The sequence below is a fragment of the Lynx canadensis genome, chromosome E1, assembly GCF_007474595.2.
Source record: "Lynx canadensis isolate LIC74 chromosome E1, mLynCan4.pri.v2, whole genome shotgun sequence".
Taxonomy (NCBI): domain Eukaryota; kingdom Metazoa; phylum Chordata; class Mammalia; order Carnivora; family Felidae; genus Lynx; species Lynx canadensis.
Genome location: NC_044316.2, coordinates 46,295,277 through 46,318,416, shown reverse-complemented (window position 1 = coordinate 46,318,416; position 23,140 = coordinate 46,295,277). Strand labels below are relative to the sequence as shown.

Genomic DNA, 23,140 nt, shown 5'->3' with positions numbered 1-23,140 from the left:
ATTTACTCACACTACCCCTTTGGAGTAGGATGGGGAGGTTTTGGATGTGTGGCTGTCCATGCTACGCTTGAAACGGTAGACAAAAAGAGGTAATGCCATGTGTCTAGTTCGTGCTTTCTAATGATTTTTTTCTTTTAATAAGAAGCCATTATAATCTACGCAGAAGTTAAACGCTCCTCTTTTGGCCCCCATCTCACCCTTCCTTCGCAAGGTCCCAACTGCGGTATTTTTAAAGCGCGGACATACATTTCCTAACTTGTAAATTCAGTTGTTTCGGAGATCGCTGTAGAGACTAAGTGACCACAATTCAAAATCTACTTCACTGCCGTCAGTGCCCATCACCGCCTTTCTCTCCACCAAAACTAATCTCCGTGCGACCCAGATGGGACTCGAACCCACAATCCCCAGCTCCGGAGGCTGATGCCTTATCCATTAGGCCACTGGGTCACCACAGGATCCGGGTTCTCACACCGTCTCCTTACGCGATGCCATCATCGCGCCCCGCCCCGAGCTCCGCGGCCTCGAGACGGGCGCCGTACGATTTGGGAGCCGCCCCCAGCGGCGGCCCCGCGCGCCTGCGCCCCCCTGCGCTGAGCCCGGCCCGTCGCCCGCGGCCCCGTGCGCCTGCGCGTGGCCTTGCCTACCCCACAGCCCCCGGGGCTGCGTGGCCGGCACGCGGGCAGCTCCGGGCGGCCTCCTACCTGTACGGTTCTTGTCGGAAGGTCGTCTGTCCTGGCTGCGCATTCCGCGCTCTTGGGGAACTTTAAACGGAATTCCAATGCCTGTCCTCCCTCCGTTCTGATTCCCTGGCTGGGCCCGGGCGTCTGCATTTTACAAAGTTCCCTGGGACCGCCTAGTGCCGCCTGTCGCAGAGCCTGAGGTCCTTTCTCACCTACACACCCGCAACCTTCCCGTCCCTTATAGCTCCTCCTCCCTTTTCTTTCCCGCAGTTATTCTACATACAGCATTGTGATAAACTATTATGTGCTGGGGACTGTTGGGGGGGTTCCAGGGTGAACAGGCTTTTTTTTTCCTCCCCCAAATCTGCCCTTCCCCCTTACTCATTTACATCCATTTTCCTCCCTTGTCTCTTCTTTCCCTCCGGATTAAAGGGAAAATGGATTTAACAACGTCCGTCAATACAAAAATAATACGGATTTTGTTTTTATCCCATCCTAGGTCTTGGATAAAGACTTAGAGACTTTGTTTCCACGCCCAGTATGTCCATGCGTGTTTTTTTTTTTTTTTAACACAATTCGTGGTTTTTAAAAATACACAATTTCGTTTTCTCCTTAGACACCTAACGCCTGTTAGTTGTAAACTTGTATAAAGTATGCGTAAACCAAATGAAAACTGAAATTGACTATGATTCTATCATTTGGAGCTTACCACTGTTAACATATTGGTATGTATCTTTCAAATTTTATGTGTCTGTGTGTCAGTATGTCACTTTTATTACCTGTGCACCCTGAGTCGTTCAGGAAATGTTTTTAATGAAAACCAGGACGCTATTTAGTAAATAACAATTCACTCACCATGTAGCATTGGTGGTGCAGAAATGATAGTGGGTAAAACTCACATCTCAGTGAACCACAGCAGTGGAACCAAAGTAGTAATAGTCATCCTTCATGTTTGTGCCCTGGCAAAGGTGGGGGTGGAGGTAGCCAGCTTCACTTAAGAATATCCTTGATGATTGTAAGAATTGTCAATTGTATTAAATCCCCACACTTGAGTGCACACCTTTTTAATATTTTGTGTGACAAAATATGTATAAATCATTTCTACCACATACCAAAATACAATGGTTGACTCTTTTTTTTGCACTTTTTTTATTTTAAAAAATGTTTTTTTAATGTTTGTTCTTGGGAGAGAGAGCACGAACAGGGGAGGGGCAGAGAGAGAGGGAGACACAGAATCTGAAACAGGCTCCAGGCTCTGAGCTGTCAGCACAGAGCCCAACGCAGGGCGCTAACTCATGACCTGAGCTGACGTTGGACACTTAACCCACTGAGCCACCCAGGTGCCCCTGCACTTTTTTTTTTTTTTTTTTTTTAACATTTCATTTGTAAGCAATCTCCAACCTCAGCTGGGGCTCGAACTCACAACCCCCGAGGTCAAGAGTTGCCGGCTCTAGGAACTAAGCCAGCCAAGCACCCCACAATGGTTTTCTCTTGAAGAAAAAACAATTGTGTGATGTTTGAGTTGCAGGCTAAACTAACTTTTTCAGTGGAACATAGTTTTTACTTGAAAGAACAATTTGACGAACTATTCAGACTTGGGCACACTGGGGTTTGCTTCCCTGAAAGCAGTTTCCAGCTATACTATTAGCACACACAGTCCTGTAGAAGAGAGAGGATATCTCACACTCAAAGGCCTCCGTAGACATTTTATTGCACTATGCTGCATCGTTATCACCAAACTAATTCCTGTGTCTGGGGAAGGAAGGTACTGATTGGCCCTGGCCAGACAAGGCTCTCTCCTGAACCTCCATCCAAACTAGAAGAGCTAAGAGGGAAGGTCTATGGTTACCCCAGGGGAACGTTGTATCTTTCAAAGGCAACTCTCTCAGATTCCACATTGTATTTCTGTTTCAGGTTGTTTTCAGGTGAGGGTATAGAATAGTGGTTGAGAGCCAGGCAGCCTGGGTCGGAATCCCTTCTGCCATTTACTGACTGTGTGAACCAGGACAAGCTACTTAACCACTCACGATTCAGTCTTCTCTTCTGTGAAATGGTACAGGTAATAATAATGCTACAACACAGAGTTGTGAAGATTAGATGTATTAATATATGTAAAACATTTAGAACAGCTTTGGGCACATAGTACTCCGTATTTTGAAGGAAAAGAAAACCTGATATAACCAGCTTAAACAACGAAGAAAGTGTGTCGGATGACAAAATTGCAAAGTTATATAATTGCAACCTTCAGAGGTAGGGCAGGCTGTTGATCAGAGCTTTCATAGTTTCTCTACAACTGTCCTATTCAGATGTCTAGGCCTCACATCCCCCAGTTCAGAAGAACAGAGCCTGCTTTCCTACCTCCAGTCATTAAACAAAAGGCATAGGCTTCCCAACTGAATGAATTTAGGTCACATGCCTGCCTCTAAACCATTCACAGTAGCCAAGAGAATCCCTTGCAGTGACCGGTTTCGGGGTGAATTCCTTTCACATTTTTGCACTTAGGGGGATGGGATCATGCTGCTTGAGTAGGTGGGAGTAGGATCAACCGTCTATGAATCCCATGGCTGCGACACAATGAGTGAGGCTGGCAAAATGCCTTCAACAATAGATGAATTTATTTATCGTAAATAATTTGTAGTGAATTTATTAATATTAAAAAATAAACCAGTACAACATTTCTAAAAACACCCTTTTAAGAATACAAAAAAAAAAAAATTCCAGAAAGAAAACCAAAAAGATTTAATTCTGATGCTCTGATAACCATTCATGATGCTTTAAAAAAAAGTACAAGGCAAGAGAATGCAAACGTGTTATTCAGAAATGTGTAAAATACCACATAGAACATATTGGAACAATTGTCAAAACTTGAACACAGACTATATAATAAATGATAGCATCAAAGTTCAGTTGTCCTGGGGTCCCTGGCTGGCTTAGCCAGGATAGCATGTGACTCTTGATCTCCAGGCCATGAGTTTGAGCCCCACATTGGGTGTAGAGATTACTAAAAAAAAAAAAAAAAAAAAAAAAAAAAAAAAAAAAATTCATTTGTCCTGAATTTGATGACTGTGATGTGGTCATATAAGAGAATGTCATTAGAAGATACTCACTGAAGGGGGACGTGGGTGCCTCAGAAGGTTAAGCAACTGACTCCATCTCGGCTCAGATCATGATCTCATGGTTTGTGAGATTCAGTCCCAAGTCGGGGGTCTGTGCTGATGGTGTGGAGCCTGCTTGGGATTCTCTCTCCTTCTCTCTCTGCCCCTCCCCCTCTTGTGCTCTCAAAATAAATTAACTTAAAAACAAAAGAAGACACACACTTAAGTATTTGGACATGATATCTGAAAGTTACTCTCAAATGGTTTGGAAAGTAAATGTAAAAGCCATACATGTATTATACACACATGCACGTGTGTGTACATAGAGAAATAGCAAAGGTGGCAAAATGTTAAAATTTGGCAAATCTGCATAAAGATTTGTAATTCTTCTGTACTTGAAATTATTGAAAAATAAATGAGTGTCTGAAGAAAAAGCCATAAAAAGCCTTTTGTTAGCATATGTGTGGCTTCTATGCAGTCTTTTACGACACAAGCTAAAAAAAATTAAAACTAAAAAATGTAACACAAGCCTGCCTTATCCCTTCTCTCCATAATGGTCAGAAACCCCTGCCAAGTTCCTTCTGTGTCCTAGCAGGGAAAAAACGCATAGCGGTATGTTTCTATATCAAGATTTTTTTTTTTTAATCTACCTCCTCTATGTCAAGGTTTTTAAAGGGAATCATTTTGGAAATCATTTGTGGTGTTTTGGTCGAAGCAGCCGCCCAGGCAAACGAGCAGCGAGCGACGTCACTTGCCTAATCTCCCTGCAAAGACCCGAGGTTCGGGCCAAAGCAGGGCGGAGAACTTGCCCGCTGCATGCTGGGATCTGGAGTCCTTCCTCTCCGAACTGCAAAGTGCTCTGGGATTGCCCGGCCGCTCCCATATCTCGCGATGCTATCCTCGCTTCTTCTTGGCCCTATGACCAACCCCCCTAACGTGTTTTTCAAATCCGCCAATGGGCACACGGCGTAGACTCGAACCAGCCAATCGGAATGCGGGGACACCGGGAAATTTAAATCGCGCCGGCCGGCAGCACGAGCCACACCGTCTTTGGGCTGAGCCGTGGTGGACGTTTTCAGGGCAGCTGACCTGCACCCTGCGCGCCTCGCACCGCCTCTTGTGGAATCCTGAGCCGGCCGTGTAGGTACGAACTCGGGCCGGAGTCCGGCCGGAGCGTAACGGCAGGCCTGCGGGCTGCGGGCCGCGCTCCGCTTGCGGGTGGCGGGAGGGGAGGGCCCGAGTACACGCCCGACCTGGCTTTGGCCTCCCTCGTTGACGAGGCCTCGGGGGCGTCGTTCGTTGACGAAGCGGCTGTTTTGCGATGCGAGTGCTTGGGCTTTAGGGCGCCGCGGCTGTGCGAACCGCAGCGGAGAGCCCTTGCGCATCGCGGCCCGGCAAATCGGTGAGGCCCGAGGGCTAGAGTCCGGGGAGGCGGCCCGGCCCCCTCCTCCGTCCGTTCCCCGCTGCGTCTTCCCGGGTGGGGGGCAGGGGCAGGGCCTGGCGATGGGGGTGGCAGTTGGAAGAACTCTCTCTTAATACGCAGGCCCAGGGCGGGCTGTGACACCGTTTCGTCAAAGAACACGGAATGAAAGCTAACAAATTGTAAGGGGGACTTGTACTTGGCACTTTTTGGCGATTGCTCTTAAAGATCTCAGTCTGAATGAAGCACAGTTGAGATCCGCCTAATTAAGTGCATTCTCTCGAAATTCCTGGAAATGAAATGAGATGCTGAAGGTGGACAACTGCGTCTCAAGTTTTCAGTGTGGACAGGAAATGTTAGGGAAGGTTCCGTAGTGTAATGAGGAGCCAGGTTTCTCAATTTTCAAGTGTGGAGAATGTACCTATTTTGGCCACTTAAAAACAGTAGATAGAGCCTCCAGAGGATGGATATTGGATTTATTTCCCCTAGGACATTGATTTTAACTGTGAGCTCAGTTCTCCTCTTTGTCTTCAATTAACTATTTAATTGAAATAGTCCAGTTGCACTGCCCAGTGTGGTAGCCAGCCAACCCAAGTGGCTGGTCCAAATTGGGATATGCTGTAAGCTTAAAGTACGCACAGGATTTCAAGGTTTCGGAGGATTAGTATGAAGAAAGTGTAAAATATCTCAATGACTCGAAATATTATAGTATGTTGAAATGAGAATATATTGGGTGTGTTGGGTTAAATAAGACGTTAAAATTAATTTCATTTGTTGCTTTTTGAAAAACGCAGACCTGGAAATTGCAATTCATACAGCTTGCACTCTATTTCTGATGGACCTCCCTTCTCCAGGAAGTCTCGGCCGGTGGGAGGGGAGGGGACTACTACAGTTTGGCCAATTCAGTGCTTCGTAGTGCTGAAGGCGGAAATTGCTCCTCTAATAGACAAGTGTGGATGCAATACATGCCTGATGATTCTGTTAGTGCTCCTCTTACTGACAAAGCAAAATGATGAAGGAGAAATCTTTCCTTTCCTCCGTCTTCTAGCTTTCTCCCTTTGTTTCACAGCCATGTCCACCAACGAGAATGCTAATTCACCAGCTGCCCGCCTTAACAGATTCAAGAACAAGGGGAAAGACAGTACAGTGAGTACCTTCTGTTGCTTTCCTATGCTATTTTTTTTTCTTTTAATGCAAAGACACTTGGGAAGGGGTCAAAACTTGGAGGAAGTTTGAAATAAGTGCTCTCACTTGGCCAGAAAAACTGATACGATAGGTGAAGTGGTGTATCTTTTTTCAAGGAAATGAGGCGTCGCCGAATAGAAGTTAACGTGGAGCTGAGGAAAGCTAAGAAGGATGACCAGATGCTGAAAAGGAGAAACGTAAGCTCGTTTCCTGATGACGCAACATCCCCACTGCAGGAAAACCGCAACAACCAGGTAAATATGTAGTAGGTTATGAGTTATGGTCGATTCAGAAGATCAATATGGTGCTTTTCTTAGGAATTTAAATAACGTTCCTAGCCTAATGGTTTTAACTATCAACTTTGCGAAGATCTTTTTTTCTGTCCCCAATCAGTAATTCTAATGAGTTGTCTTCTTTCTTGCCCACTCTCCATAACTGATTCCAAGGTCTCCTTTAGCTCTAAACTCCCTTGAGGTTTCCCTGCATTTCTAGCCACCAGTTCGGTACCTTGACTGGCCATTCCAGTGTTAACTGAGAGTTAGTGTGTCCAGAACCAATCATTTTCCAATTTTTTGGATGTTCTCTATTTTTTGTATTTTCCACCATCTTTGTTCAGATGTTTTTCCTCCTGAGATATTTAAAAGAAAACTTTTTTTAATGTTTATTTTTGAAAGAGAGAGAGAGACAGAGCATCAGCAGGGGAGGGGCAGAGAGAGAGAGACACAGAACTGAAGCAGGTTCCAGGCTCTGAGCTGTCAGCACAGAGCCCAATGAGGGGCTTGAATTCACGAACCACGAGATCATGACCTGAGCCGAAGTCCGGCGCTTAACTGACTCAGCCACCCAGGTGCCCCTCTCCTGGAATATTTTCAGTGATCTTCTAATTTATCTTTTCCTTCATTCTATGCCACACACTATATACCTAAAAATATTCTTAAAATACTGTTTAGACTTGTTATTTCTCTGCTGAAAAAACTTTGGTAGGTTTTTTTTTTTTTTAACGTTTATTTTGAGAGAGTGAGTGAGCGCACGTGCACTTGTGGGAGAGACACGGAGGAAGAGAGGGAAGCCTGAGCAACTCCGTGCCATCAGTGCAGAGCCTGATGAGGGCTTGATCTCCCCAAGTGTGAGATCATGACCTGAACCTAAATCGTTTTGGACGCTTAACCTGAGTCACCCACACACCTCAAAAACTTTGGTAGTTTTAAATCCATATTCTTGGAAGTTTTATTTTAAGATTTTATTTTTGAGTAATTTCCACACCCAATGTGGGGCTCAAACTCACAACCCCGAGATCAAGAGTTGCACACTCCGCTAACAGAGCCAGCCAGGTGCCCCTGGAAGGTTTATTTTTGTAAATTCGATCCATTTTAGACTTTCAGATTATCTTTTTTTTTTTTTATCTTTAAAAGATACTGGGAACTTTCCTGCTTTTTTTACATTATGCTTTCCTTTAGAGCTCCAAATATTTTTTTTTTCATGAAATAGTACCTATGTGCTATCTGTAGAGTACTATATTCAAATCCTATCTTCTTACAGCACTCCTTGATCAACCTGGTAGGAAAAATGTCCCCTTTTCAGAATTCGCATAGCACCCCAGCTGTGCATCACAAATGGAGAGTGAATGTGTGTATATTTGCCACTTATTTTACGGTGTCTGTTTTTCACATTTCCCTTATTAAGTTGTAAGCTCTTATGGAAAAAGGGGCACTGTCTTTTTGAGTTAACTGTAGTACTGGTTCTCAAGCTCTTCTGTGGTGTTCACAACATGAGACATTTCTGTAGCACTGTACTGTGGAAATGCATACATTATAAGCTTCGATGTGAAAATTCCTAGCACGTTGCCTATATAACTGCATCCTTTTCTCCCTGACAGCGTATCTGAATGTGGGTGATTGAGACTAATGTAGAACAACGTCCAAACTGCTCTAATTTAATTTACTAGATTGTTCACAGTCTCCTCTTTTAGTGACAAAATGCTTTAATACTCCATAATTTGAGATTCCAGGGATTCATAATACCAAGTTTGAGTGCTCTTCTACATCTAAAATAATGGATATTTAGTTAACAGCCACAATTCCGCATAAGTCTAAACTTACAGTAACTGATTTTAAGAAGGTCTTCACAGAAAAGGTCTTCACAGTGCCAGGTAGAGATTTTATTGTTTATATTTAATCTTAAAAATGATAATTTGCAAAATTGATCCCATTGTCCTTGCAGGGCACTGTCAATTGGTCTGTTGATGACATTGTCAAAGGCATAAATAGCAACAATTTGGAAAGCCAGCTCCAGGCTACTCAAGCTGCTAGGTAAGTCTTTTCGGCTATAGCATGAATGACATCACTAAGATACCAGCCTTTTTAGATTTTTGTTGTTGTTATTGGGAAAGAGACAGACAGATGGCATGAGTAAAATAAAGGTTAATTTGGCCAAAAGCCTGATTTCATTAGAGTCTTTCCGTAGGTGAAACTGTAATTTTGTAATTGCCTCAAGTCCCACCACCCCCAGTGATAATCACTGTCAACCTTTTGGTATACCTTTTAAGTAAATTACAAAGTTTTGTCAAAGTGGCATTTCAAAGTGGTGTCAGAGAAAGGAATCAGTAAGTGGGATTGGCACATGCATTTAGAATGGTGCATTTACTCACTTTCCATCAAACGCAAATATTTTGTGACATTTGTAACAGAAAGAATTAATAATTTCTATAGTTTGACAGTGTGCTCAAAAATCCAAGTGACAAATGATGAAGGAAAAGATGTTTAACCTCACCAGTAGTTAGGGAAACACAGATCACCTCACTGGTAGTGTAATTCTGTCAGACTGTCGAAATTTTAAAGTGACAAGATCTAAAGTAGTTTCCGAGGATGCAGCGAAGAGGCTAATTTCCATTACCGGTAATTCTTCAATTTTGGATAAAAGGTAGTTAAAGACACCACCTGGGTAGCACCATTGCAACCAGTCTGTTAATCTCCTCTTAAATTACGTGATATCTCAACATTATTGCATGACTTTAAAAGGTTATCTATAGTTCTAAACTCTTGAATTGCATTTTAAATCGATTTTTACACAAACTTTTGTTATTCCTCCTCAACTTTCATTTTTCTTTTTGCTTACCCTTAGGAAACTGCTTTCTAGGGAAAAACAGCCTCCCATAGACAACATAATCCGAGCTGGTTTGATTCCAAAATTTGTGTCCTTCTTGGGCAGAACTGATTGTAGCCCCATTCAGTTCGAATCTGCTTGGGCCCTCACTAACATTGCTTCCGGGACATCAGAACAGACCAAGGCTGTGGTAGACGGAGGTGCTATCCCAGCATTCATTTCTCTGTTGGCCTCTTCCCATGCCCACATCAGTGAGCAAGCTGTATGGGCTCTAGGAAACATTGCAGGTACTTGGATTTAAAACAGAGTTTTTTAAGAGAGGGTTTTTTTTGTTTTTAATGTTTATTTATTTTTGAGGGAGCGTGAGTGGGGGAGGGGGAGAGAGAAGGAGACACAGAATCTGAAGCAGGCTCCAGGCTCTGAGGTGTCAGCACAGAGCCCAAGGCAAGGCTCGAACTCTCTGACTTTGAGATCGTGACCTGAACCGAAGTCGGATGCTTAACCGACTGAGCCACCCGGGCGCCCCAGATTTAAAATTCTCTTGACTGATTGTTTCTAATCCTACTGAGGTTGGAAGAAGTGGCTTATTAGAAGTAATAGTGACCTGTGTGTTAAGATATAAGTTTGTTTGCTTCCCATGCTTATCAGGGGTGAAAGTGGTGGCTAAGTAAGTTAGGGGTTTCCCAGTGTTGTCTTTGTGTTAAGACCCATTCAGTCACTGTACACTAATGGTGCTAGAAAAATAGTTTACAAACTAACCTTGCCTTTGTTTAGGTGATGGTTCAGTTTTCCGAGACTTGGTTATCAAGTATGGTGCAGTTGACCCGCTGTTGGCTCTCCTTGCTGTTCCTGATATGTCATCTTTAGCAGTAAGTTACTAACATAAGTCCGGTTACTCGCTTCTTGATTCCAGTTTTTCCCATCTCCTCAAAATACAGAGGACCTCTCATTGCATTTTTCTTTCCCCTCAGTGTGGTTACTTACGGAACCTTACTTGGACACTTTCGAACCTTTGTCGCAACAAGAATCCTGCACCCCCATTAGATGCTGTTGAGCAGATTCTTCCTACCTTAGTTCGTCTTCTGCATCATGATGATCCAGAAGTATTAGCGGATACCTGCTGGGCCATTTCCTACCTTACTGATGGTCCAAATGAACGGATTGAAATGGTCGTGAAAACAGGAGTTGTGCCCCAACTTGTGAAGCTTCTAGGAGCTACCGAATTGCCCATTGTGGTAAGTTGTTAACTTTATCATTTATTTATTTGTTTGTTTGTTTGTTTATTTATTTGGTTGGTTGGTTGGTTAGCTTAGTTTAGTTAGTTTGAGAGAGCTTGACCAGGGGAAAGGGGCAGAGGGAGAGAATTCCTAAGTAGCCTCCACGCGCCATGGGGAGCTAGATGGGGGACTTGATCCCATGACACTTGGATCATGACCTGAGCTGAAATCAAGATTTGGACAGTCAGCCAGCTGAGCCACCCAGGTGCCCCAGTTGTTAACATTAAGTTTTTTTTAATGTTTATTTTTCAGAGGGAGAGAGTGTTTATTTATGTTTGAGAGTGTGGGTGGTAAAGGGGCAGAGAGAGTGGAAGACACAGAATCCGAAGCAGGCTCCAGGCTCCAAGTTGTCAGCACAGAGCCCAATGTGGGCCTTGAACTCACGAACCATGAGATCATGACCTGAGCTGAAGTCGGATGCTTAACTGACTGTGACTGAGCTACCCAGGCACCTCCCCACCCCACGCCCCCACCCCAGTTGTTAACTTTTAGATGAGAATAGAAAACATAAGCATGGTCAATTAATAAACTGATACTGACATATTACCTATTTTAGGGCCATGATGAGGCTCTGACTTGACAAAACCTTTGGGGTATAGACTTTTGGAGCAGTGCTGAAAAAATAAAAGTTAACAGTTGGCATCTACATTTCCTTTTCAGACTCCTGCGCTAAGAGCCATAGGAAATATTGTCACTGGGACAGATGAACAGACTCAGGTTGTAATAGATGCGGGAGCACTTGCTGTCTTTCCCAGCCTACTAACGAACCCCAAAACTAATATTCAGAAGGAAGCTACGTGGACAATGTCAAACATCACAGCTGGTCGCCAGGACCAGATACAGCAAGTTGTGAATCATGGATTAGTTCCATTCCTCGTTGGTGTTCTCTCTAAGGTGATGAAGTCTTAACTTAATCAAAGGATGTTAGTATTTATGGATGGACACTTGGTAGAGCTGTGCTTGATAAGATTCTTGATGTGCCAGTGCTGGTTCTACTTGTAGTTCTTTGCTAAATAGTAGCCAGTGACCTCTTACATTTAAGGTTGGATGGAATCAGTTGGTAGTTTGTGTCCTTGTTTTTCTAAAACAATACTTTTGGAATTTTAGTTTTACAATCGTTTCTGAAGTAAACTCGTTTCCTTATGTTTAATAGGCAGACTTTAAGACACAAAAGGAAGCTGTGTGGGCTGTGACCAACTATACGAGTGGCGGAACAGTTGAGCAGATCGTATACCTCGTTCACTGTGGCATAATAGAACCATTGATGAACCTCTTAACTGCAAAAGATACCAAAATCATTCTGGTTATTCTGGATGCCATTTCAAACATCTTTCAGGTAGGTGTTAAGGTAGCCTTGGAATTTGGGCTTGATGATAAGTGATTTAAACTCAGGGTAGGGCAGCTAAGTTTACTTAGTAGGCCACAGAATTAGAAAGGCTATTTTAATGTGGGCCACACTCTTGGTAAGACGTGACAAGGGATTATAAGAGATCTAAGTGGATGACCTGAATTGAAATCAAATCCGTATGTGGACGCTGTTCATTCCCATCTAATTTGTCAAGAATCTTTAATTCTCCAATATCCTACTGAATTTTGGTGAAATTAGATTTTGATGACTTAGTTATCTAATTGTTTTTTTTCTGATTCCATTCCTAATTGACCTAGCGTGTGGCACTTAGTCACAGTGGTTGGTGGGAGGTAGGTCCTACCTAACGACTTCTGATTATGGAAGTTTTACCTACAAAGAGTTGAGTCTAGAATGATGATGCTTGGTGTATTCATCATCCAGCATAAATAATTTGTCAACATTTGGCCTGTTTTCCTACTTTCCCTTACCCAAGCCCTCTCTAAGTTATTTTGAAGAAAGTTATTTCATCTGTAAGTATTTATCTTCTAATTTGAGGACTTTATTTTTTTTTTTTTTTAAATTTTTTTTTTCAACGTTTATTTATTTTTGGGACAGAGAGAGACAGAGCATGAACGGGCGAGGGGCAGAGAGAGAGGGAGACACAGAATCAGAAGCAGGCTCCAGGCTCTGAGCCATCAGCCCAGAGCCTGACGCGGGGCTCGAACTCACGGACCGCGAGATCGTGACCTGGCTGAAGTCGGACGCTTAACCGACTGCGCCACCCAGGCGCCCCTAATTTGAGGACTTTAAACAAGGCCATAATATCATTTTTATGCTAATAAATTCTTGATGTCGGCAAATAATCCATTCAGGGAAATTTGTTTTTATGCAGCATAGGCCATCTTTGCCCTTAGATGGTGGTTCTCCACCTTGACTACCCTTTGGTGTTATCTGAGGTGCTTTTATGAAACAGTAATTTTCTGTTCCCATCAAAGATCAATTGAACCTGGATGTAGTGGGGTTTTTTTGTTTTTTTTTTTTAATGTTTGTTTTTGAGAGAGCAAGAGAGAGACCGAGTACAAGGGGCAGGGAGGGGCAGAGAGAAGAGGGGGGTACACAGAATCCACAGCAGGCTCCAGGCTCTGAGCTGTTAACACAGAGCCTGACGCGGGGCTCGAACCCACGAACCATGAGATCATGACCTGAGCTGAAGTCGAACGCTTAACCTACCGAGCCACCCAGGCAACCCAATATGGTGTCATTTTTAAATTTGTCCGGATGATTTTGATGCAAAGAAATTACTGAGAACTACTTGGAAGATCTCTGAGATCTCCAGAAGTAGCTGCTGAGAGCAAGTACAGATCTCATCACCTTGAATTTAAAAAAAAGATTTTTTAAAAATATTTATTTATTTTTGAGAGAGAGAGACACAGCGTGAGAGGGGTAGGGGCAGAGAGAGGGAGACACAGAATCCGAAGCAGGCTCCAGGCTCCGAGCTGTCAGCACAGAGCCTGATGCCAGGCTGGAACTCACAAGCCGTGAGATCATGACCTGAGCCGAAGTTGGATGCTCAACAGACTGAGCCACCGAGATGCACCTGATCACCTTGAATTTTTAAAAAAATGTAAACTGGAGATAAAATGATCTCATAGGGTTATTGGCAGGAACTTCCAAGTGTATGTCTGATACATATATCAACAGCCAAACATAAACTTTGTTTTTATCACTAAAATGGAACATTCAGTAAATTCAAGTAAACTGAGAATGTTTTTTAGGCTGCTGAGAAACTAGGTGAAACTGAGAAACTCAGTATAATGATTGAAGAATGCGGAGGTTTGGACAAAATTGAAGCTCTACAAAACCATGAAAATGAGTCTGTGTACAAAGCTTCATTAAACTTGATTGAGAAGTATTTCTCTGTAGAGGTGAGTAACAGGGTAGTGTTACCAGAAGTTGGAAAATACACAAAGTCAAGCCCATAAGATTTTTTCCTTAGACTTTTTTTTTAAACATTTATTCATTTTTTGATAGAGACAGAGCATGAGTGGGGGGGGAGGGCAGAGAGAGAGGGAGACACAGAATCTCAGGAGCAGGCTCCAGGCTATGAACTGACAGCATAGAGCCCGACACGGGGCTCGCACTCACAGACCGTGAGACCATGGCCTGAGCTGAAGTGATGCTTAACTAACTGAGCCACCCAGGCACCCCTCCTTAGACTTTTTAAGTGAGCCTCGTGACCTTGTTAAATTTAGCAAAATATCACTGTGAGTAGGACATAATGTATATGTTTGCTCCTCAAATATTTGGCTTGATGATCATATCTTGAGAGATTTAAAAAAATTTTTTAAATCACCACTGTACTTTCAAATGAATAGCTTTATAGGGATTTTAGAATGTCTGGAGAGTAAGTTTGTGTAGGAGTTGATGGAGGAGGGGCCCAACCCCGTCACCACACTCAGGAGTTAATAAGCCTTTTCATTTCCTACTGGAAAGTGGCCGGTGGGGAAGAAAATCTTTTTTTTTTTTTTTTTTTTTGTTCTTGTGGTAGCATTCCTGAATCCATTCAGAATCTTCTCCCAGGCACTCCTGAATTGGCAAGTTTTCAGCAGCTCTGCGATCGCGATTTGAAATACTGAAATACGTTATAGGATTGATTAGAGGGGTAACGTAGGTGAAGACCTTAGGAGTAAATACAGACTTCTAGGCAGGCTGCTGCTTAGAAATGTGCCATACTTGCGGGATTATATTGATTGGTTTTGTTTTTTTAATACTTCCAGGAAGAAGAAGATCAAAATGTTGTGCCAGAAACTACCTCTGAAAGCTACACATTCCAAGTTCAGGATGGCACTCCCGGGACCTTTAACTTCTAGATTGTACAGCTGAGGCATAAAGTTGTTTGTTGTGTACTATGTTTGGTATAAGTTTGTCTTACTGTTTTCTCTACTAAGAACTCTTTTTAAATGTGTTTTGTTATTGTAGCACTTTTTACAATGGAAACTATACTTGAACAGTTCTGAACTGTACAAACTGTATGAAGCTTCTCCTCTCGGTGGGTTTCTTATTTCTCTGTGGAATCTCATATCTTGCAGTGTCCTGTAAATAAAGATTAAATTCCACCCTTTTCCTTACTTCACCGTTTCTGTGTACTGCTTTCTAATTTGGGGTCCTTAAGCTTGCAGATGAAGGGTGACCCAGCCAAACCAATGTGACGAACCAGAGGTGTGGTTCTGGTTGGAGACGTTGCCTGGTGTGAGGTTTGTGATGTCATCAAGGATATAGGGGTGATCACTTTTTCCCCGCCCACTTCTGAGTTCCCACTTTGTTCTAGGCTGCGGGTTTGTAAATAATGGCTGTTGGCGCTTCCAGACTTCATATCCTCTACACACCAGCTAGAAAAGAATTTTTCAGAAGTTCTCACAGAAAAATGAACAAAATTTCCCAGAAGCCCTCAGCCAGTATCTCCTTAAATCTCACTGGCCAGGGAGATGGGATTAAAAACAATAAATTTAGGCGCGCCTGGGTGGCTCAGTCGGTTAATTGACTTTGGCTCAGGTCGTGATCTCCTGGTTCGTGAGTTTGAGCCCTGCGTCCGGCTCTGTGCTGACAGCTCAGAGCTTGGAGCTTGCTTCAGATTCTGTGTCTCCCCCTCTCTTAGCCCCTGCCATGTTCATGCTCTGTCTCCCAATAATAAACGTTAAAAAAAAATAATCACAAGTATTTCAGAGCAAGAAGTGGAATTCACTCCTCCCAAACTTCAGGGCTGAACATGGTTTCAAAGCTGTGCCTTGGGGCGCCTGGGTGGCTCAGTCGGTTAAGCATCTGACTTTGGCTCAGGTCATGATCTCATGGTCTGTGAGTTCGAGCCCCGCGTCGGGCTCTGTGCTGACAGCCTGGAGCCTGCTTCTGATTCTGTGTCTCCCTCTCTCTGACCCTCCGCTGTTCATGCTCTGTCTCTCTCTGTCTCAAAAATAAACATTAAAAAAAAAAGTTAAAAAAAAAAAAGCTGTGCCTTGACGTCACCTGGGAAAGTTTACCCTGAAGTTGTGTTTAATTGGTAAGGAGTGGGCATCTAAATGTCCTCTTTTGAATTTGATTCCCATATACTCCCATACAGTCTGGATTGAAAGCCACCATAAGGATTAGTTATGCTATTAGCAGTGTAGGAAATGGATTTGGGGGAGGGAGGGAAGGTTGACTACAGGCCCCAAAAGTCTTAGGACAAATGAAAGAACACTTACAAGCACTTCTGTCTGTTGCCCCTTTGGTGGAAACATACTGAGCCAAGTCTCCACTGCTGATAATCGAACAGCTTTGCCTGCTTGTTTTCCCACGGAAGGTCAGGAGCTGTGGTGGTGGAGGTGGGCATTTGGGTTGAAGACTAAAAAACGAGTTATGACCACAAAGGGCACTGTAGTCAGTAAAATAAGACAATTTTTCAAGTCAGTAGTGTAATGCAACAGATACCCACTTACCTTCTCTCGGTGGGTACACACGTAAGGATACTCTTCCTCTGCCCCTCCTCCCCCTCTCCCCCACCCCAGTTCATCCATCAACCTACACGTGAATTCATTTTGCCCTTTGCAGATAACAGACTCTTGAAGTTCCCGCTATGAAAAAGAATATTTAGTGTTTGGGTGTAGAGATAGAGAATGCTAGAATATTTAGTGCTTTGGGTGTAGAAATCGAGAACACTTTGGCTAATGCTTATGTGAAGCACTTGCAGCTGGGGTTTTCATCTGGAATGCTAAGCTGCGTTACATGGGGTCCTCCTAAGCTTAGGGCCTCTTGTTGGGAGCCCTGGTCATTTCCTCGGTTTTCTCTGTACAAAGCCTTCCCTAGAGAGGAGTCAGGAGAGAAGTCACAAAACCGCACAGACTTCCCTCCCTGTCCCACCTACTTGCTCCACTGCAAGTCCCTTAGATGCTGGGTCCAGAAGTCTTGAGTGTGAGAAAAGATAATGTGGAAGTAAACCTGGACACAGTAGGTTTATGTTTTAAGGTAGGTGGAGCCTAGTGGGCTTAGAGAGACCGGTGTAATGCACACTAGTAAAAAGTGTAAGGTCTGTAGGTTTTCGAGTGAGAGCATAACGCAATAGTGAAGTAATGGGCAGGAGACAGCTGATTGCCAGAAATACATTTTCATATTCTAGATAACATTTTTAGCATGTTAGTTTCCTTGGAGTTCAAATCCACGGAGGCGTTTGTATGTTGTTATTGAACTTAACTGGATAAAATTTTCTGTCTCTTGAGAATGAGTTTTCATGTTCAGCTTGAGTTTTAAAAGTCCAGTAAAATGCTATGTAGCCACTGACCTTTTTCTCTTTCACAGTGTTAATGTCTAAACTGCTTTTGTTAATGCACAACGTTTTGTAGCTCCTATCAATTTTAAACCCCATTTGAGGCTTTAATAAATTATATCTCTTTGCCCATTACTGTTTCCCTTTTGTAGTAGTTGTACTTAAATTTTCATGAGGCAAATATCAAAGAAAAAACTAACACTTTGCTTGCTGCAAAAATCTTCAGAGTTACCTTGTGGTTAGAGGTTAAACATCCATTATTGTTAAACATTGCACCAAGTGTTGATTCTTTTTGTTGCTACATTGTATCAGCTTTAAATATCCTATCAAGCTACTATTTTTTTTTAAGTTTATTTATTTTTGAGAGAGAGAGCCAGGGAGGGGCAGAGAGACAGGGAGGGAGAGAGAATCTCAAGCAGGCTCCATGCTGTCAGTGCAAAGCCCGACACGGGGCCCGATCCCATGAACCGTGAGATCATGACCTGAGCCGAAATCAAGAGTCAGATGCTCAACAAACTGAGTCACCCAGGTGCCCCACAAGCTACTATTTTTGGACCAAAGTAGGGAATAAATATTTCATTTTTTTTTAATGCTTATTTTTTCAGAGAGAGAGAGAGAGACAGTGTGAGCAGGGAGGGGCAGAGACAGAGAGGGAGACACAGAATCTGAAGCAGGCTCCAGGCTCAGAGCTGTCAGCATGAGCCTGATGCAGAGGGCTCATATCTGCGAACTGTGAGATCATGACCTGAGTCAAAGTTGGACACTAAACCAACTGAGCCACCCAGGCGCCCCTAAACATTCCATTTCTTAAGGTTGTCGGATTATTCCCTCTTCTTCAACCCTTCTGTGGCTGCATCATTACTGAAATGATAAAAGCTGTGGATAATTTGTTATAGTAGATCCTCAGTGTTAGCTAGGATTTTGCGTTAGCATTTGGCCTCAAATTGCTTCTTCTTCTTCTTTTTTTTTTTTTTTTTTTGCCTCTGAGAACCAGGTCAATTAAACCAAAATGGCGGTATGTTCCTTTTTCTCCTACCAATACTAGTTCTAGGAGCAAAAGCTTCAGTTTGTTGGGCAGTTGGAAACCTTGTAGGGTTGCAGTACCCCAGGTTCAGAAGGCCGTTAAGGAGAGTGTAGCTGGCTACTCCTTGCCTCCCTCCGCCCTGCTGCAGTTTGTCAGAACCCAGCTGGCTGATTTTGGAAAGCCCTTTGAAACATGTCATTAATGGCGCTTTCTTCTGAGATTGGGCTGTTGACCCAATTTGTGATGAACAAAACCTGGCCAAATCCTGAAGCACCCCCCCACCCCCTCTCCTCCAAGAGAAAGTGTAGTGAAAAGTGTTTAGTAACATCACTGATGTAAAACCTCATAACCCCTGCTAATAAAGATGATAAAAAACACTCAAGCTATCAAGGAGGGTTTGGGGGAGGGCAGAGGAGCCATTTAATTTTGAGCATTTGTATGTTAAATGGCATGTTGCTGGCCTAGTTTGAAAGCATAATTCTGGTGTCTTATAAACGCCCAGTTCCTCCTAGATATTTGGGACAGTTTCATAACGCTGTGCAGGAGGGGAGTTGTGTGCACCAAACCCTATCCTAACAATCACTTTGTGTATCCCGTCCAGGCTTTTCACAACCGGAAATGTCCTCCCCATCCTAGCTCTGGGATTCGCAGTGGAAAGGACTAGCAATTAGGAGCCAGATCTGCCTGAGTTCAAATGCTGCCTCTTCTGAAGGTTAGTGAATGGCCTTTGGGCCATCAAAGTAGCACGATCTCTGGTTTAAAATAAGTTCTCTACAGACAGTCAATACTATGTGATATTGATAGCTCAGGCTGCAGTGTTACCACAGAACAGATTTTACCTTCTAGGCTGTTTACTATTACAGTGGAACCTTCGGTTGCGGGTAACTTGTTCTGCGAGTGTTCCGCAAGACGAGCAAACCTTTCTAATCCATTTTAACTTGATAAACAAACGATGTCTTGCGATATGAATAGTACGTGACCCCGAACGTCACACGATCACAACTGAGCCAATGGTTCTCCTCTCTCTCTCTCTCTCTCTCTCTCTCTCTCTCTCTTACTACGGGATTGTGGGTGATCGTCTCCCATGCTTGGACACTTTATCTCAGGCTGTGATGTTTGGCAGGAATCAGTGATTTGTCAGGATGTCGGAAGGTGCCCACGACTGGCACAGTGTATTTTTTTGTCACTTCAAAGCACCTGCGGACAGTTCTTTGCTTTTCCATAGAGGAATAAGCTTACGAATGCTTTGATTCATCCTAGGTCAGGCTGCCTGCAGATAGAGACCCTTTCCTCTGCTGCCTGATTGCCAGTTATCTTAAATACAGTATAGGACAAGAGTTTCTTAATACTGTAGTCTGGTCAGCATCGGTGCCAGTGTATGCAATGGTCCCCATTCAGAAGAAGATTCCATGGAGCCAATAGATAGCAGTGATTCCATTAGTGATAGTGAAAGTCGTCCTGCACAATAACCCTCCTCTCTCTTGTCTCCCTCACACCAGCCAGGAAGGTTTACAAAGGTACGTGAAGGTTAATTTGTTTATTTTTCTTTATATTTTGTATTTTCTTTATTATTTTGTATTATATTACAGTATTTAAACAAAATTTTTAAATATTTATTTCTGAGACAGAGAGACAGAGTCAGGGTGTGAATGGGGGAGGGGTAGAGAGAGAGAGGGAGACACGGAATCTGAAGCAGGCTCCAGGCTCTGAGCTGTCAGCACAGAGCCCGGCCCGGGGCTCAAACCCACGAACCTCAAGATCATGCCCTGCGCCTAAGTCAGACGCTTAACCAACTGAGCCACTCAGGAGCCCCTATATTACAGTATTGTAATCATTTTGATATGAATATTTTTGGGTTGTGGAACAAATCATCTGAGTTTCCATTATTTCTTATGGGGAAATTCACTTTGATAGGCAAGTGCTTTGGGTTACAAGCACGTTTCCAGAAGGAATTATGCTTGCAAACCAAGGTTTTACTGTACTTTTTTTTAAGGTTTTATTTTTAAGGAGTGCCTTGATGGCTCCATCAGTTAAACATCCGACTCTTGATTTTGACTCAGGTTATAATGTCACGGTTTGTGAGCTCGAGCCCCGAGTCGGGCTCTGTGCTGACAGCTCGGAGCCTGGATCCTGCTTCGGATTCTGTGTCTCCCTCTCTCTGCCCCTCCCCCATTTGCACTCTGTCTCTTAAAAATAAATAAGCAGGGGCGCCTGGGTGGCTCAGTTGGTTAAGCAGCCGACTTTGGCTCAGGTCATGATCTCACGGTCCGTGAGTTCGAGCCCCGCGTCGGGCTCTGTGCTGCCAGCTCAGAGCCTGGAGCCTGTTTCAGATTCTGTGTCTCCCTCTCTCTGACCCTGCCCTGTTCATGCTCTGTCTCTCCCTGTCTCAAAAATAAATAAAGTGTTAAAAAAAATTAAAAAAAAAAAGTTACTACTAGAATTTCTAGCCAGGACAATTGGGGAAAATAGAAAAAGAAGAAGAAAATTTAAAAAAATAAAAAAATAAAAAAAAATAAATAAATAAAAATAAATAAGCATTTCAAAAAAGCACATACCCTTTTTTTTTTTTTTTTTTTTTTTTTCACAACTGTTGGAATACAGGAGAGATGTGGGGAAACATGTAGAAAAAGAAGCTCTTTTCAAACTCTTTGACTTAAACCACAGTTCTAGGTGACTCGTGACCATCCTGCACCCTTCTCGCCTGGCCTCTCAACCACTTGTCTCTGTCACCGTGAGGAAACCTTCATTTAGTGAGTCCGAAGTTTTTGCCTTTTCTTTAGACTTTTTGATAAGTTTGTAAAATAATGTTTCCAGGTTATGGAAGTAATACCAATTTTAGAAAATTTAAACATTCCGAACACCCTAAAAATTAAAAGAATAGCCTAAAGTTCCACCATTAGGTTGTACCTTTTTTCGTAGATGGGAATCCTTAACCTGAGTAACCTGAGACTCAGGGTAGGCCTTCATGGGGCCCACGAGTCCCCGAAATTGTATGCAAGGTATTGCGAAACACGTGTCCATGAGCTTTTCCAGAAAAGGGGCTCCTAGCCTGATGGAAATTAGATTCTCAAAGGGGCAGCCACCTTCAAAACAGTACAAACTTCAGGTCTAGATCTTTCCAATTTATTTTCTGCACATCTGTAGCGCACTTTTTTGTTGTTGTTAATGTCACCATCTGAGCTCACTTCCTGCCGTAATGTTCCCCCCCCCTTAATCTTTACACCCAAAGTGGGGCTCAAACTCATGAGCCTGAGATCACGGCTCTACTGACTGAGCCAGCCGGGTGCCCGGATTCATACAAGTAGTTTAAGACCTCAGACCAATGACTTTAGCTATAATTGGACAGGAGGAGTCTGGTTGAACAGGAGTTTTAACTGCTGTCCCTAAGAGATGGCGTTTGGTTGACACAGTAAGAATGTGGAGCCTCTGTCCCCAGAAAGAGAAGATGGCAGGGGTCTGTCTTTCTCCTTCTGGCCTCCGGTTCAGCTTCCCTTGCAGGCCCCAGAAGGGTGGGCAGTATAAACTGTACTCATCTAGCTTCTCACCCTCCTGCTGACAGCCAGGTCTCTGAAAGGCAAATCGCACACTTCCCGAGCGTTGTTGGATCCCGGGCCGCGCTACCACTGGGGAAACGGCTCCTAACTGATACTAGGAAGCAGGGAACTTGCCTGGCCTTCACCAGCATAATCGGATCTGTCATTCTCTTCAGGAATTGGCTTCCTTCCTCGGCCTCCTTCCTTGCTCTGGAGGTAACGACTGTCATTCTCCTCTGGTGTTTCTGCCGCTCCCTTCTCAGGAGACCAGGGGAACTTGCTAGCCAAAGTCACAGCTGGCTCCCAGATGGCTCTCGTACCGTGACCCCACCAACGTCCCGCGGTTGATGGGCTCGGGCGGCTTAAACTCGGCCTGCTGGGGCAGGATGCCTGTAGACCCCCACCCTGGGAGATGTATGGGCTCAGGCTTTGGAGAGAGCAAATCTCCAGAGGTGGGATGGGGCTCATCAGTTTCCTTTGGTTGCACGTTCTAGAATGATGCTTGAAACAGAAGAGGTTGACCTCATCCTTACCCCGCCCGAAGATTAAGTGAGGATAAGTAGATAACGAGCAAGCTGTTACTGACGTTGCTAAATTACCTGGCAGAGAAAGTTTTCATATTCCTATTCCTATTCCTCTCTCTCTCTCCACACACACACACACACACACACACACACACACACACGAAGAGTTCTCTTTCAGGCCATGTTCTTTACAATACTGAATATGACGTCAAAACGACCTAAAAAAGATCATTGTCTTCACCCCCCAGAGTAGACATGCCTCCCGTTCAGGTGAGAGTGGGCAGCGGCACCCGAATAGTTCCTTGTGGCAAAGAAATTCTTCAGCGTCTATTTCCTGGAGATAATGTAGAGGACGCTAGCACGTTTCTAACATACTTCAGCTGTTCAGGAAATACTTTACATAATTTCCTGCTCTAGAGAATAGGAGGAGGCCCAGAGAGTTGGAAAGTATTACCCTCTTTCTTTACGGTCTCAAATGCGCTTCACAAGGCCTCCTTCACTATTCAACACACACGCTCCTTCCTATAAGCTCTTTTTCTGGCTCTCCCAGCCCTTTCGGGCGGGAATGTTCTTTTTAAGAGTGTGGCGAGAACCCGAGTGACTTGGGCTTCCCATAGCATCCTGGCCTGAGCTTCCTAAGGAACTTTACAAATAAG

General features: G+C 43.7%; 1 protein-coding gene and 1 non-coding gene across 4 annotated transcripts; one reads left to right on the top strand and one right to left on the bottom strand.

Moving 5' to 3' along the window:
- Positions 1 to 374: 374 nt before the first annotated feature.
- Positions 375 to 447, bottom strand: TRNAR-CCG. Its single transcript has one exon. It is a non-coding gene; the product is annotated as a tRNA-Arg (tRNA).
- A 4,367-nt stretch (positions 448 to 4,814) lies between these two features.
- KPNA2 (karyopherin subunit alpha 2) lies at positions 4,815 to 15,235 on the top strand. 3 transcript variants are annotated; one of them, XM_030296398.1, is made up of 11 exons: positions 4,815 to 4,919; positions 6,244 to 6,341; positions 6,497 to 6,634; positions 8,601 to 8,689; positions 9,501 to 9,769; positions 10,257 to 10,351; positions 10,454 to 10,717; positions 11,420 to 11,653; positions 11,913 to 12,095; positions 13,883 to 14,032; positions 14,885 to 15,235. In XM_030296398.1, exons 2-11 carry the CDS (start codon positions 6,267 to 6,269, stop codon positions 14,975 to 14,977), a joined length of 1,590 nt encoding a protein of 529 aa, XP_030152258.1. In that variant the 5' UTR covers positions 4,815 to 4,919; positions 6,244 to 6,266; the 3' UTR covers positions 14,978 to 15,235. The 3 variants fall into 3 exon arrangements, with proteins under 3 accessions (XP_030152258.1, XP_030152256.1, XP_030152259.1); XM_030296396.1 differs by having other exon boundaries at positions 4,816 to 4,919; positions 6,265 to 6,341; XM_030296399.1 differs by having other exon boundaries at positions 4,818 to 4,915; positions 6,265 to 6,341.
- The last annotated feature ends 7,905 nt before the right edge of the window (positions 15,236 to 23,140 follow it).